We start from the raw sequence: 15,465 nt of genomic DNA on the forward strand, positions 1-15,465 counted from the left end.
GTGTGTGTGTAACCCCAGCACTGGGGAAAGCAGAGACCGACTAGTCAGCCCCAATCCAGGGAAAGAGAGGCTCCCATCTCAAGGTAATAGAGAGTAGTAGAGGAGGAAGACACTGAAGTCCTGTTTTGGCCTCCACATATTTGCAAATAGGTATACATCTCCACACGCTCAGATGTATGCACCACACACCACACCATAGCACATTCCATACACATAGAGGTAAGAAGGTAACGAGACGGAGTGACTGCAGAGCCACTAAAGGATGGCCATCCTAGCAACAGAAGTATAAGCCAATGTGGATTTATGACCTGAGGCTGCTGGATCCTCTTCTATCACTTATTTAGATTTTGAGACCACTGCCAAAGAAAATAAAGGTTCTGGGAACCATTCCAAGACAACAGAAATGTTAATGATACCACAGAAAAGTGCCACATAGTATTTTAAGGATATGTTTATTAATTAATAACTTTTGGAAAGTCAACTTAAAGACAATTTTCTATTTTATTAATAGATATTGAACACTATGGAAATTTCTGATTAAGCAATCGATATCCAAAGGTGCACAACTATGAAACAGCATCGGGTCCATTTGGATTAGTTCTTTTCAGAGTCAAGGCTCCAAACAGCCTTGTTGCAAGATGTGAAAAGGAAGCTCATTAGGAACCTAAATCTCAGGATGAGGGATGTGGCTTGGGTTGAAGCATGTTCGTTCAGCAAGAAGCCCTGGTTTTAATCCTCAGCACGGCATGAGCATGTTGTTGCTGCACACGCCGGCCGGTAATTCTAGCAATTGGGGTTTGGAGGCAGAAGTGTGAATCCAGCCTGGGCTACACGAGACCGCATCTCAAAACCAAAACAGAATAATAAAGAGAACAAAACCATGAACCCTGAACCTCAAACTTTCACCCTAAAGTCTCACGGTTTTTGCTCGTTGCTATCCCAGGAAGGCTATCCTCCTGTGGATTTTGTATGTTGCTCCTTTGGTGACATGGACAAATCAAAGCACTGACAACTAAAGAAAAATAGAATAAGTGAAGTCAAGTCACTTCAGCGATGGAGTAACAGTTTTATATTGGAAAACACCCTGAGAGAGACATACCCAGTCAATACTAGTAAAAATTCGTGCTTGGTGTTTGTTTAGATGAGCCCTTCTAAAACTGTAGGAGATAGCTTGTTTGACATGCCCAAAGTAGATTTTTTTTTTTTTTTTTTTTTTTTTGGTAAAAGTGGACCAGGTAACGCCAGCAGGGACTAGAAACAATAAACAATAGAGGTGCAGGCTAATTCACTAGTGTGATCTAGGCATTTGAGAGAAATCGGCTTGGTAAGTGGCCTTTGTTAAGAGTCTGAACTGGCTTTGCAACTGATACCCAGACCAAATCTGGAATCTCCAAGTTGTCTTTTCTTTTTGACTGCCAGCATCAGCAACATGAAAATACAATTTCTCATAAAAGGAGGAAAAATAAAATTTCTGTGGGAAAACTTCCCAGAGTTAAAGATAGCCAAGTATACTCATCAAAGAGAGCTGGCTGGGCGGGGGTGGGGGGGTGGAGGGTGGCTTGGGGGGGCTGGGGAGGAGGGATAGGGGTATGTGGGGGGTGGCCAATGGCAGGCAGAATGCCAAGGGTGACATGAGCCTTGACTTGGCTGGACAACGACTGCATTTGGCCTGATGAGCCTAACTCTGTCACTGAATTCAAGGGTTTTTTTTTTTTTTTGTTTTGTTTTGTTTTGTTTTGTTTTCATTTGGAGTTTTGGACCCTAAGGAAATGCTTATACTGCCTTGGAAGATCAGTGCTTTGGAAGTAGCAGCCCATGAACACAAAGGCAAATTAAGTGATGCCAGAGAGATTTTTTTTTTTTTTTTTTTACCCTGTATATGCATTTTTACCTGAATTTCTTTTCTTTTCTTTCTTTCTTTTTTTTTTTTAATGAAAATACCCAGAGGTGTCATCTCTTGAGCTTAGATGTAGGGTAGCACGTGCTTCAATTCCAATTCCAAAGTCATGGGAAAAGGTCAACTGGCACTTGAGTTTCCTTCTGTTTCCCTTCCTCTCTCCCTTCCCACCATCATTCCCTCTCTTTCTTTCCTTTCTTCCTACCCTCCTTCCTTCTTTGAAGTGCTGCAGCTGGAACACATGGCTTTGAGAGAGCCTGGTAGGTGATCTACCGTGGAACGCATCCCCAGGGATTGCAATGTGCTCAGTATGCACAGTCAGGAGACTGTGACCAGGGATCACCTCTGGGAAGTATTTTATGAAGGGTTGTTTTACATTTACAGGATAACACATATCTTCCATTTTTTGACAGAGCTTCTCTGTGTAGTATTAGCTTTCCTGGAACACTCTTTGTAGACCAGGCTGCCCTCTAACTCAGAGATCCACCTGCTTCTGCCTCCTGAGTTCTGGGATTAAAGGTCTTCTAACTGCAAGACTTTTACAGATCCTTCAAGGTTCAACTTCAACATCTTTTTATAGGTTTTAAGGAGTAGAACATGTGTGTGTGTGTGTGTGTGTGTGTGTGTGTGTGTGTGTGTGTGTGTTATGTATTCATGTGGGTATGGGAGGATGTGCCTGTGCATGGGTGGATGTGCTTGAGGAGGCCAGAGGTCAGCCTCAGGAACTGTTCCTTAGGAGTCATCCACTTTATTGTCAGGGACTTTCACCAGGACTTGGGGCTTCCAGTTACACTGGGCTGGTCAGTGAGCCCCAGGAATCTGTTTGTCCCCATCTCCCCAGAACTGGCATTGTAAGTGCATGCTGCCACACCTTGCTTTTCACATGGGTGCAAGTCCTCATGCTTATACAGCAAGCCTTTTTTACCAACAGCCATCTCCCAGCCCCTTCTAGAGCTCTTCTGGGAGGACAGTCCCTGTACCCCTGTACCTCTAGTTCCTGAACTCTCTGGAACACTTTTAGGAGAACTCACATCATACAATAATCATTTGCTAGTTAATCTGGGTTTGGTTATCTCCAAAGGAAATCTGGAGTTCCTCTCTTATTCATCTCAGGACCACCAGTAATGTGGCATAGGACCTGAGGTACAGTAGGTGTCTCATCAATATTTATGAGTATAAATAGATCACTTATAGACACAGGCATCACAGAAGAAGCACAGGTCTTCAGACACTTTTGCAGAGAGACGGGACATTCTAAGTTGGGGCAGGGCATGGTGGTATATGGAGATGTGGGGAATTTCGAAAGACAGGATTATTTTAAACTATCTTAGTCTCATTTCCTGTTTCTGTGGTAAAATACCCCACACAAGCAATTTAGGGGAGAGAGAGTTTATTTGGCTCACATTTCCGGGGTTAATCCATAATGGGGAAGTCAAGGTGATGGGCAATTGATGTAATCAGTAACATCACATCCACTGTCAAGGGCAGAGAGGAATGAATCAATGCATTCGCACTTGCATCCAACTCATTTCCTTCTCTTGTACAAAGTTCAGGATCTCTCACCTGTGAACAGTGGCACATGTGGGTAGTTTTCCTGCCCCAATTAACATAAGGTAACCTGCCACTGACATGCCAACCAGATCCAGATCATCCCTCATGGAGACCGCTTTCTAGACTTCCCCTAGATCGTATCAAGTTGGCCATGAAAACTAAAAATCACATAGACCCTGGAAGATGAGCAGGATCCTTGTCACAGGTAACCAGGGGAAGGTAATTCTAGAGCAGGGGCCATGAACATTGGTATTATAAGAAACAACCCAAAAAGCTGTTGTTAATGACCACATGAGAACACATAGTCACACCACTATTGTCCTTCCAAAGTTTGCCTTCTGATGGTGTCCATTTCATGAATCACTAGTCAGAAAGGCATCTTTCAAATGTCTTTCAGGGCTGGGGGCACTTCAGTCAGGGAGTATTCACTTAGCATCAGGCCCCGTGTTGGATCCTCAGAACCTACCCAAGTGTTCTCCAGATCCATTTGTGATCACACACATGAAATAACCATCCATGCTTTGTACTCTGCTCTGATTCCCTGGATTGAACAGAGAATTCTCTGAAGCAATGTCTCCTTTGGTGGTTCTGTGCATTTCACCCCTTGAAAGGCTAAAACTCATTTCTGCAGGAGGCTGGTTTTCTACCCCATAGTGTACTGGAAAGGATGAGCTGACGGCTTCATCTGCTACACTATCTCCTAACCATGTGGTCCCTCCTCCTTGCAGGTACTCCCATCATAATATCATCTCTCCTGCTATGCCACGCCCATTAAGATGACATCATCTCTCCAGTTATGTCACTCCCATCATAATGACATCTCTCCTGCTATCACCAGAATCCAGATAGGGCTTCCCAACCTTGGGCTTCCAGTCTCCAAAACTGTGAGCTAAAGAACACTTTTTTTTTTTTTATTTATAAGGTACCCAGCTTGGAGTGTTTTGTTATAGCAACAGAAAATGAACAAATAAACACATTCAAATCTACAGTGCAGGACGCTTTTTCCTGGCCACTTCCTCAACTCACAAGCTTCTGATAGTCTTGTGGAACGTGAAAGAGTAAATGACAAGACATCCCTAGTTACACCATGGCTGTCAACATTATAAATAAGGAAATTATTTATTTAATTTACCTTTGACATGTAATATAAAAATAAATAAATATTTTGGGACTGGAGAGATAGTTCAATGATTAGGAGCATGTCTGCTTACTCTTCCTGATGATCTGGATTCAATTCCCAGCACCTATGTGGTAGCTCACAACTGTCTATAACTCCAGTTCCATGAGGTCTGACACCCTCACACAGACATACGTGCAGGCAAAACACCAATGCATATAAAATACAAATATTTGTTTTTTCTTGTGACAGGGTCTTGCTATGCTGCTCAGGCTGGCCCATACTTGCAACAATCCTCTTGCCTCAGCCTCCCAAGTGCCAAGATTACAGGTATGTTCCACTATGCCCACCTCAAATTATGGAATTTTAACTGGATATGCCTTACTGAAACATTCCCAGGATAACGGCACAAACAAGTTAGGAATTAGAATTAACTTCTGACCCCCCCCCCCCAAACTTAGAGACTTTGAGTTCTTGGTTGTGAAAATTTCCTAGTAAATAAAATAATCTTTACTATTAAATCAGGCAGTTTTAAAAGCTACTACTATTCTAATTTATGGAGAGAGACAAACACTCTAAAATATTTATGCATTCTTATCAACACTAAAACTCAAAGATGTTTTTGAGATAATAGAAACAGCTATAAACACAGAACTCAAAGCTCCACAATTTTGCTCATTATACATGAAACTGAGGCTGTGTGACTGCTGTGGACATACATACAGTCTACTGAAGATCTGCCATGGGTTAAAACACACCCATACTTACCCACATTGATCTTCAAACTTTCAGGCAGACACTGAATCTCTAAGCAGCAGTCTGTCAACTTAGACAACTGTTTTGCAGATAATCAACAGATCATTAGGTGAAAACTTGTCCCCCCCCCACTTCCTAAAGCCCCTCCCCCGCCTCCTGAAGCACCTGCCTCCTGAAGTCCCTGCTCCACTTCCTGAAGCCCCTCCTCCACTTCCTGAAGCCCCCTCCTTGAAGGTCATTAGTCTTGTTTTAGGTTTTACTCTTTTGGCCTTTGGAGAGGTCCCAAATCACACATGGATTCTTATTATTACTTATACGCCCTGCCTTAGCTTGGCTTGTTGCTAGCCAGCTTTTCTTAAGTTAAGCCCTCTACCTTTTCCCTCTGGGCTATTATCTTTCTTACTTTTGTATATCTTACTTTCCTTCTTACTCCGTGGCTGGCTGGGTGGCTGGCCCCCTAACATCCTTCTCTCCTTGTTCTCTTGTACCTCTTCTCTTCTTCCTTGCTTCTCCTTCTATTTATACTCTCCCTGCCAGCCCTGCCTATCCTTTCTCCTGCCTCGCTATTGGCTGTTCAGCTCTTTATTAGACCGTCAGGTCTTTTAGACAGGCAAGGAATCACAGCTTTACAGAGTTAAACAAATGCAGCATAAACAGAAGTTGTAACGAGTATAGTTTTTTCTCCCCGCCGCCTGGTCTTGTCCTGCCGCCACACCGCCAGCCCCAAATAATGCACAGAGACTCTGTGTTTGATACAATGCTATTGGCCAGGTGCTAGTTTCTAATCGGCTAGCTCTATCTTAATTATTAACCCATTTCTACTGATCTATGTATTTCTCTTACCGGGAAGCCGGCCGGCATACTGCTTTCTCCAGACTCTCCATCTTTACTCTTCCTCCCTACTTCCAATTTCCTCCTTGTCTCCTAGTCCCTCCTATCTTGCTTTCCTATTGGCCAACAGTGCTTTATTTATTAACCAGTATGAGAAACATATACAGAATGACATCTCCCAGTATGTTTCTCATACTGGTTAATAATAAAGCACTGTTGGCCAATAGGAAAGGGAGATAGGCGGGACTAGGAGACAAGGCGGAAAGAGGAAGTAGATAGGAGGAGTCAGCATGGAGAAACCAGGGAGACCAGATGCTTGCCTCACTCTCTGGTAAGGAGACCACGTGGAAATATGCAGAAATGGGTTAATACTTAAGACAGAGCTAGCCGATAAGAAACAAGTAACCGGGCCAACAGCATTGTATCAAATACAGAGTCTCTGTGTATTATTTGGGGCTGGCGGCGGCGGGACAAGACCGGGCGGCAGGTGGAAAAACCGTACTTCTTACAAGAAGTGACACACCTTAAAATAATATTCTACCACACACTAGTAACAAGGCAATTCTGGGCATGTTACTTACATTAGCATTCCTATTTTAAAGTACCTGGCTAACAGAATTTGAGGTAGAAGAGCTTTACTCTGTCTCTCAGTTTGAAGGGATCACAGCCCATCATGGCAGGAAGGCACACAACCACGCTATTAGATGGTAGGCACCTCTCTGTCTTCCTGGTCCAATAAGCCTTTCTCTTTGGGCTTGTCCTAGAAGGGTTCTCACCCTGGGCCATCATTCTGTTGCCTGTGTGGTCTGGTCTTGTTGTATATCAGTTTCCTCTGAATGGAGACATCCTCTCCAGAAAGGAGGGGAGTCACAGAGACTCTGAGAGGCAAGCTAACCATCTGAGAATGTGAAAACCTGTGAGCTCCTGGAAGGCTCCTCAGACAAAGGTACCTGCCCACCTGAGTTTCATCTAAGACCCACATGGTGGAAGAAGAGAGCTAGCTCCTGCAATTTATCCTCTGAGTTCCACATGTGAGCTGTGGCACTGTATGCATGCACACACATGACAAATAAATAAATGTAATTGAAAAAAAATAATGACCATAACAAAATCTTAAGCTGAGTACTTGTAAGCCAGGGAACTGTCTGTGGTTGGCTGCCCAAGGACCATAAAGGAGCTGGAGGGGCAAGAGTAAGGAAGCCTATTTAGTGCAGCTGTGGGCAGATGTACCGGCTAGAGCTACTAGGAGGGGAGGGCACCAGAAGACAGCAGCTAGCTATGCAGTAGTGACACTCCACCTGAGGCCCAGCCACTCCCTGTGACACTATACCAGATTTACACAAGCTCTAAATGAAACTTAGAAATAGAAGGTTGGGACCAGTTCTGCAAAAATCAAGTGGGGGAGCAGAGAGGCCAGAAGACCTGCAACTTACATGCTATACATATTTAACAACATGCTGTGGAGTCTACATTATTTATAGTAAGTCGGGATACCCTCTGGCAGATTTTAATTGGATCACAAGCAAAAGGTTAGGCTGCTGCTTTGTTAATAGACATTTGGTTTTATATTGAAAAATGAGTTGAAGGGAGAATGGCTACCCGGGAGGAAAGAAATGATGCTAAGTGGTTTGTATTGGGAAAGAAACCTTCCATCATCTTTTTAAGCCACAACTTTTATTTTCTCAGTTATTCATGGGAGCTTCTGATGGATGTCAATTAACATGGTTAACATTAAAAACCAGATCGTGTGTTGAGATGGCTCCACCAGTAAAGGCACTTAAGGTTGAACAGTGCAAGTCTAATGACTTGAGTTTGATCCCTAGAACCCATGTAGAAGTGAAAGGAGAGAACTGACTCTAAATTGTTGTCCTCTGTGCTGCCTGAATGACATGACCCTGGTGTGCCACCACTCATACTCTCTCTGTCTCTGTCTGTCTGTCTGTCTGTCTGTCTGTCTGTCTGTCTGTCTATCTGACATGCACACACACACACACACACACACACACACACAGAGAGAGAGAGAGAGAGAGAGAGAGAGAGAGAGAGAGAAAGAGAGAGAGAACTGTATCACAGCTAAGTGTTGTGGCAAGTGCCTGAAATCCCAGTCCTTGGGGGGTGGAAGCTAGAAGATCCGGAGTTTAAGGCTAGCATCGGCTACATAGAGAGGCTAGCACAGGCTACATGAGACACTGTCTAAAACACCACCGTCATCATCAGTAACAACAAAACCAGAGATTTGTTAAAACCATCGCAGAAGTGTGGTTTTATTTTACTTTGCAGATAACTGGGCCTGTTTCTAAAGCTACAGTAATTCAGAAGACACAAACGAACAGAAATGTCTCCATAAACTCCAGACCAGAGTGTCAATAAGCTCAGCCTATTAACTGATGCTGTTTGTGCAATTCTTGGGAAGATCTGGACAACTCGAAGAAAAAGTTCAGTCATCTGTGTAATTACAACTGTTAGGACCAGGCTTCCATTCCCAGCCGCAGGTACCTGGTTTGAAGGCCTTGCTAGTGGTTCCTAACATCTCTATCCAACTCCCTGGGGCTGGCAGATGTCGGTGTCTCTACCAGGTTTGTGCCAAAAGATCAACTTAAGTCAACGAAACTTGTTGTTTCTTCTTAGCCCAGAAGAAACAACACAGATCAATACGGAAAGACTCCAGAGGAAGGAAACTAACAGAAAACTCAAACCCATACGGTTTGGACTGCTGCTAGATCACATGTTGGCTTTGTGTTGAGAAAAATGACAAAATTCCACTGACCAAAGTAAATGTAATAAGAGATACAGAAAAATGACTTCATGGCTGCTTCCTCTGAAGACCCAAATGCTTCTGCTTCCATCCCAGCACACCTGTGCACACACTCACTGTCCACCCCAGCACACCTGTGCCCACCCCAGCACACCTGTGCATACCCTAGCACACCTGTGCCCACCCCAGCACACCTGTGCATACCCTAGCACACCTGTGCCCACCCCAGCACACCTGTGCATACCCTAGCACATCTGTGCCCACCCCAGCACACCTGTGCATACCCTAGCATACTTGTGCATACCCTAGCACACCTGTGCATACCCTAGCACACCTGTGCACACACTCACTGTCCACCCCAGCACACCTGTGCCCACCCCAGCACACCTGTGCACACCCAAGCACACCTGTACACACACTCACTGTCCACCCCAGCACACCTGTGCCCACCCCAGCACACCTGTGCACACCCAAGCACACCTGTGCACACACTCACTGTCCACCCCAGAACACCTAAGCATACCCTAGCACACTTGTGCACATACTCATTGCTTCCCCAACTACTGTACCAAACAATCCCAGTCCTCAGAGAGACAAACGGACATTTGTCAGTGACAAATGGACAGGTGGAGCAGCAGCTGCCTGGCACAGCTGCACTCTGAGGGCCAAGATTAGGAGGGAGCAACTGGGAGACTCAGTACCAGCTGCTATCGTGGAGTTGGGGTGGGTGTCTACTGGCACAGTGCACCACTGGAGGGACCCAGGGTCTTTAGAAGTACACCAAATGACCCAGAGTGGAAAATGTCAAAATTCAACTTGAAAAAGGAAGAAAACAACAATGACAGGTCCTTGAGGTATTGCTTATCCATAATTTTGGGTAGAATGTGCAGTACTGCAGTGGGCTGTGTCTGTGAAGAGATGGGTTGGTGGGATGGCTCAGTGGGTAAAGGCAATTGCCATGCAAATCTAATGCCTTGTGTTAAAACCCTGGACCCATGGTGGCAGAGGAGAATTGACTCCCCGGAGTTGTCGTTTAACCTACACACACACATACACACACTCACACACATACATACACACACACACTCACACTCACACACACACACACACACACACACACACACACACACAGTAAAAAGCAAAAGCCCGAGTTTTGTGTTTTACATCAGCACCATATGCCTTTCTCCAATCTTTCTGATGCATATCTTCTCATAAATACAAATTTTTTTTTTGCATATTTGTGATGAGTAGATGAAGGGTTCTTGTTATTTTTGTTCCCAAGGACATATAATTCCAATAGTCCCATCTCTCTGCAAGAACTATGAATCTGGCTTTCCCATTAAAATTCATTTTGCTGGACGAACAAGTGAGGAGAAATTAGTTTGACTTATGCAATAGATTGCACTTGGGATCTTAGACAGTTTTTAGTAATTTCAAATAGAAATTAAAATTTCAAATTATAAAGCATAACTTTTAGAATATACTTTAAAAAGGCCTTTTATTTTATGGGTATAAGTGTCTTGTTCTTATAGATGTCTGTGTGCCATATTGAGTGTCTGATGCCTTCCTTGGGAGTCGGAGGAGAGTGGCAGATCCTTCTGGAATTTCGATTATGGACGGTTGTGAGCCGCTGTGTGGGTGCTGGGAACTGAATTTGGGTTGTTTGCAAGAACAATAAATACTCTTAATGGCCAATCTCTCCAACCTTATACTTTTTAATGGCTTCCCCCTCAAATTTTAGACAAGGAGAATAAAAATCAGAAAAAATCTATGCATCAATCTGGAAGCTTTTTAAAAGACTGTACATGTGTGATTCTGAATAAACACCTTCCTATTGTAACTGTCTAGTTATGACTATCATTTCACCACACCATTGAAGAAGTAGCATAGGGCTGGGAGTGTGGCTGGGTGCTAGCTAGTATGCACCCATATTTACTCTTTCAAATAGAATTTTCCCAAGGCTTAAAACCATATGCTTAGCAAACAATAGCTGTTATTAGTATGGCCATCTGTGAGGCCCAATTTGCTCTAGGGATTGCTTATATTTTGTGTAAATATATAACACACCTTATGACATTGCATTTTAAAATGTGGGATGTGGTGAGATTGGTTTTGTGAGTTTCATCAAGCAAGAGCTTTATCAAGAGTGACATAAAGGAAAAGCTATCTGAGTACACTGTAGGTAAGAAAAAGAAAGCCTGTGAAACTTATTTTAGTTGTATGCATGCAACATGCATCTGTAAAGTATGTCTTTTCTTTAGTTGCGATAAAAATTTGGAAAGTTCCTGGCCCAAAGCATATACTCTTCCCCACCCCTCGATAATAGGGAATGAACCCACACCTCAGATGTGCTAGGCAAGCGCTCTTCCACTCAGCTACAGCTCCAGTCTCTAGAAGCACATACTTTTAATGAACATGATAAAGTGAGTACTCATTCTAGAACAAAGGAAAACACTTACATATTTTCCTTTCATTAATAATCAGATCTTCTCTTTTATATTCGTAGAAATGAACGCCTAGCTTTGTATGTGGTATTAAGGGTATTCAAACCATTTAAAAGAAGTTTTCTAACCATTTTTTATGAGTCTCAGAGAATTAGCATCTGTTGACATTATTTTCCACAAGTGGATTGTCATTCCTCTTATACTTGTCTACCAGAAAACAATATTGGATCCAAGGACTCCTAATCTTCAGCTTACCATTCTCCAACAGTGACTTATCCCCATGGCCAAGATGTGACAATCCCCTTTTATGACACACAGATTTATAACAAAACAGTGTTTCATTTGAAACAGATGAAGAATTCTAATCAGTCCACAAAACACTCAGCCCTTCCACACATCCCCTCCTTCTTAAAACCATTTAGAAATGCATGAAATCCGTTGTCTACATCATCCTGTTTAGGTAGAAGAAAAATAACCAACTTAATTGTGTCTTGTGAGGTTCATTACAATGCTGTGGGGTAGGAGAGGCAAAGTTGGAAACACAGTCTCCTCTGTCTGGAGAGGGTCACTGATAACATGTTGTACTTGTTGTGAGATACTTGGAGGAACCCCACCCTGAACTTAAAACTTGAAAATGAGTCATCTCAGTGTGGAGCCTGCTTCCCTCTGCACTCACTGAGGGCTGTGTCCTGGAGCACAGCTGTCAGTGGGACTTCGGATGGATGGAATTCACAAATGTGTCACTTCATTTTTCTCTGGTTACACTGTTGACTATTTAAAGGGAATGTCCATTTGTAATGGAAGGGGCTTTCCGTGGGAAGTTAAGTAGGGAAGACTCCAGGAGGCAGGGAAGGTCCCGAGGGTCCCAGAATACACATTGTGTATACATGATACCATTTGCAGAGCACACACCCTGAACACTAAGTCAGGAGCTGGACACAGAGAAGACGTTCTAAGCAGGTGAGGACAGAGACCATAACTGCATTAGCTAAGGTATACTCAGGAAACAAAACAAGCACAGAGAGACACCACCCTTGAGCGGGAGCTGGCAAAGAGCAAGAGACGGCTTTCAAATTTGTGATGTTCGAACTGAGCCAAGGGGAAGATGTAAGGCTGGCGACCTTTGGGAACCTAAGGTTATACACAATATCCATTCGGGACGCTGCAACTGTTGCAAACCAGTGTGAGTATATCAAATTTGGCAACAGTAGTTCTTTGGCTTTTAGCTAAGCCAGTGGTTCTCAACCCTCCTTTGCTGTGGCCCCCTAACTCAGTTTCTCCTGTTGTGCTGACACCCAGATGAAACATTATTTTTGTTGCTGGTTCATAACTGTAATTTGCTACTGTCATGAATTGTAATGTAAATATTTAGTATATAAAGGACCATTCGGGACCCTTGTAAAAGGGGTCGTGACCCACAGATTGGGAACTACTGATCGATCTAAGCATTGCCTATGCTTGGATGCTAAGGCAGCCAGAGATCTCTGAAATGCTCAGCGAGTTAGGAAAGAGCAGAGACAAGGTTGGAGAGGAGGCCAGGGCCACCGTGGTTTCTATAAGTAATGCAAATGGGAACATACTTAAGCTGGGCTTACCCCATTGCTAAGGCAGAGCCAAAGTGCTAGGATTGAGCTGGAGGTGTGGTCTAGTTGGTGCAATGTTTGTCTAGCATGCATGAGACCCTGAGTTCAATTCCCAGTACTACATGAACTGAGAATTGTAGAAAATGACTGTGATCCAAGCACTCAGGAAGAATGAGAAATTCAAGGTCATCTAAGGTTACCCAGGCAGCCTGGAAGGTAGGAGGCACTGTCTCAACCCTCCCCTGACCAAAACCCCACCAACATACAAAATCCAAACAAGACAAAACAACAACAACAACAACAACAACAACAACAACAACAACAACAAAACCCACCGGGATAATCTAGCTAATAAAAAAAGATGCTCAATAAACTTTGCTATCTCAAAAGAAATATTCAAAACTTTTAATTGATATTTTATTTATGCTTATTTTCAAAGCTCATGTTCCCTTTAATTCCTGCTTCTTAATGCCATCTTGGTGCTTGTAAACCCTTGTGCATGGGTTGAGCCCTCTATGATAAGTGATGGACTGTTTCCATATAATCACCACCCAGGCTAATCCTAATGGCTGTGGGATCCACTGTGTTGGTTTTCCATTAATTTTCTTATTGGCATACACGAATTGTATAAGATAATAGGTTTCATTACGATATTTTTCTAAGTACAGATGTTTATCATGTTTGAAAACAGGAGAGAATTTTACTTCTGGGTCTAGCTTATTTCCTTTAACATGGTGGTCTACAGTTCCATCTAGTTTTCCTTCAAATGACACGATCTTGTCCTTTCTGTCTGAATTATACTCCTTTTGCAGCCTTATCATAGATAGCTGAACCACTTCCTTAACTTATGCCATGCAGGCAGTTCTCAGAGCTTCATCAAGCAAATTCTGTTTCCACAAAGCTTTTTATCCTATTTTGAGGTAATTTCTAAAGCCTATGACTATTAGGCCACATGATACGTGTTTTCACGAGTGTTTTTATGACCTTTTGATGCTCAGGTGAAAGGCCACCAGGGGGCCTGGTACTTACTGTTTTGCTCCAAGCGAGGCCTGTGGTGTGGTGCTCCTTAATGTAGGCCTGAAGCTCGCTCCAGATGTTGAGGTAAGACTTCACCCAGTCCACATGGCGTAGGTCACTTTTGTTACAAAAGAGATCGGACGAGAGCAGAGTTAGGATGGAAAATACAATTTCACACTCGGTTATCTGGAGACAAGTCCAGATCAATTGTCCTCTAGCCAGAAGAGAACCCTGAGAAGGTGGGTGGTCCCGAGTGCCCTCAGCTTCACATAGGACAGACACAGAAAGGGGAACCTGGCCACCAGGAGCTGATACAGGAAGTGCACCATTCCTAGTAGAGTTGACCACGGAGCGCGGGGTACCCCTTCTGACCTCCTTCCCAGACAACACACAGAGTTCTGTTCTAGGAGTGAGACCAGCATAAGGAGAAAAGAGGGAACAAAGCCATTCAGCTTGTTTTCGAACAATTTAGGATTACTTGGTTTCTGAAGTACGATTGTCTAGAGACGTCTACTCACTACACTTGCTATTGTAAGAAAAATGTTTTCTTACCAGCCGGCAAGACACCATACTCCTAAAGTGACTCTAAGTGAAGTACCTTAACTGGATGCTCTTGACAATGCAAGCTATGTGGAGCTCGATCAGATGTTGTTTTATTGAATGAAAAGCTAGTTGAAAGCTTGCCTTAAGAGGGTTAGGACACAGGATTGAGAGGGCAAATGATTGGATTTCTTTCACAAAATGTATCATTATTAGTTTCTTGAGAATTACATATTTTAATCACATCCATCCCTCTTTGTTGCATTTCTTTGGACAATTTCTGCTTCCATAACTTCTTTCCCCCATTTTGAAGGAAGCACTGGGTTTTGAGTTTGCATAAATTCAACGATATACTTAGGCCACTGATCTGAAGATAACCATAGAAGGAAACCTCTTGAAAATGTACTGTTTTCCTTGAAATATTCTAGATGCCGGCAGCATGCCTAGAGTCCATTGCAATAAGCCATACCGCCAGAGGAAGTGAGCGAGGAGATGACCATGGTTTGGATGGGACAGGTCCCTCACAGAGTCATGTTTAAAGACTTGATCCCAAGGCCCTGCCATTGTTTTGGGTGGTTGTACACCCCTTAAGAGGTGGCACCTGCTGGCCCTTCAGTCTATAACCTACCCCTCTTTTCTGTTCTATCTTTGCTTCCTGACCTGCCCAGAGGTGAGCAACCATTCATGGTTTCAGCTGCCAAGCCAGCCCTATGGCCATGTCTTCCCAGCTATGATGGTCTGTATTTTCTGAAGCACAAGTTATAATGAACCTCTCCTGTCTTAGGTTGGTTCTGTCAAGAGTTGTGATGTCAAGAAGGAAGCAACGGGTGTAAGGGTTGGAATCCTGGTCACTCCTCAAAGGGGACATTATCAGCGCTCTTTTCTCCTACAGGTATAGATTTGTTGGCTATATGACAGTTGTCTGTGAAGCTCTCTCTGCCTCACTCTCATGGTTAAAACCCTCAAGTTAAGTG

General features: G+C 43.5%; 1 protein-coding gene across 2 annotated transcripts in view; it reads right to left on the reverse strand.

The window, feature by feature from the left end:
• Window positions 1–15,465, reverse strand: part of Cap2 (cyclase associated actin cytoskeleton regulatory protein 2) — a 144,965-nt gene that overhangs the window by 27,750 nt on the left and 101,750 nt on the right. For both annotated transcript variants that reach the window (XM_051194345.1, XM_051194344.1), the window contains exon 7: window positions 13,964–14,069. In XM_051194345.1, coding sequence (XP_051050302.1) covers window positions 13,964–14,069 — 106 coding nt within the window. The remainder of the gene's footprint in view (window positions 1–13,963; window positions 14,070–15,465) is intronic.

This window comes from Phodopus roborovskii, unplaced genomic scaffold (genome assembly GCF_943737965.1).
Source record: "Phodopus roborovskii unplaced genomic scaffold, PHOROB, whole genome shotgun sequence".
Lineage (NCBI taxonomy): Eukaryota > Metazoa > Chordata > Mammalia > Rodentia > Cricetidae > Phodopus > Phodopus roborovskii.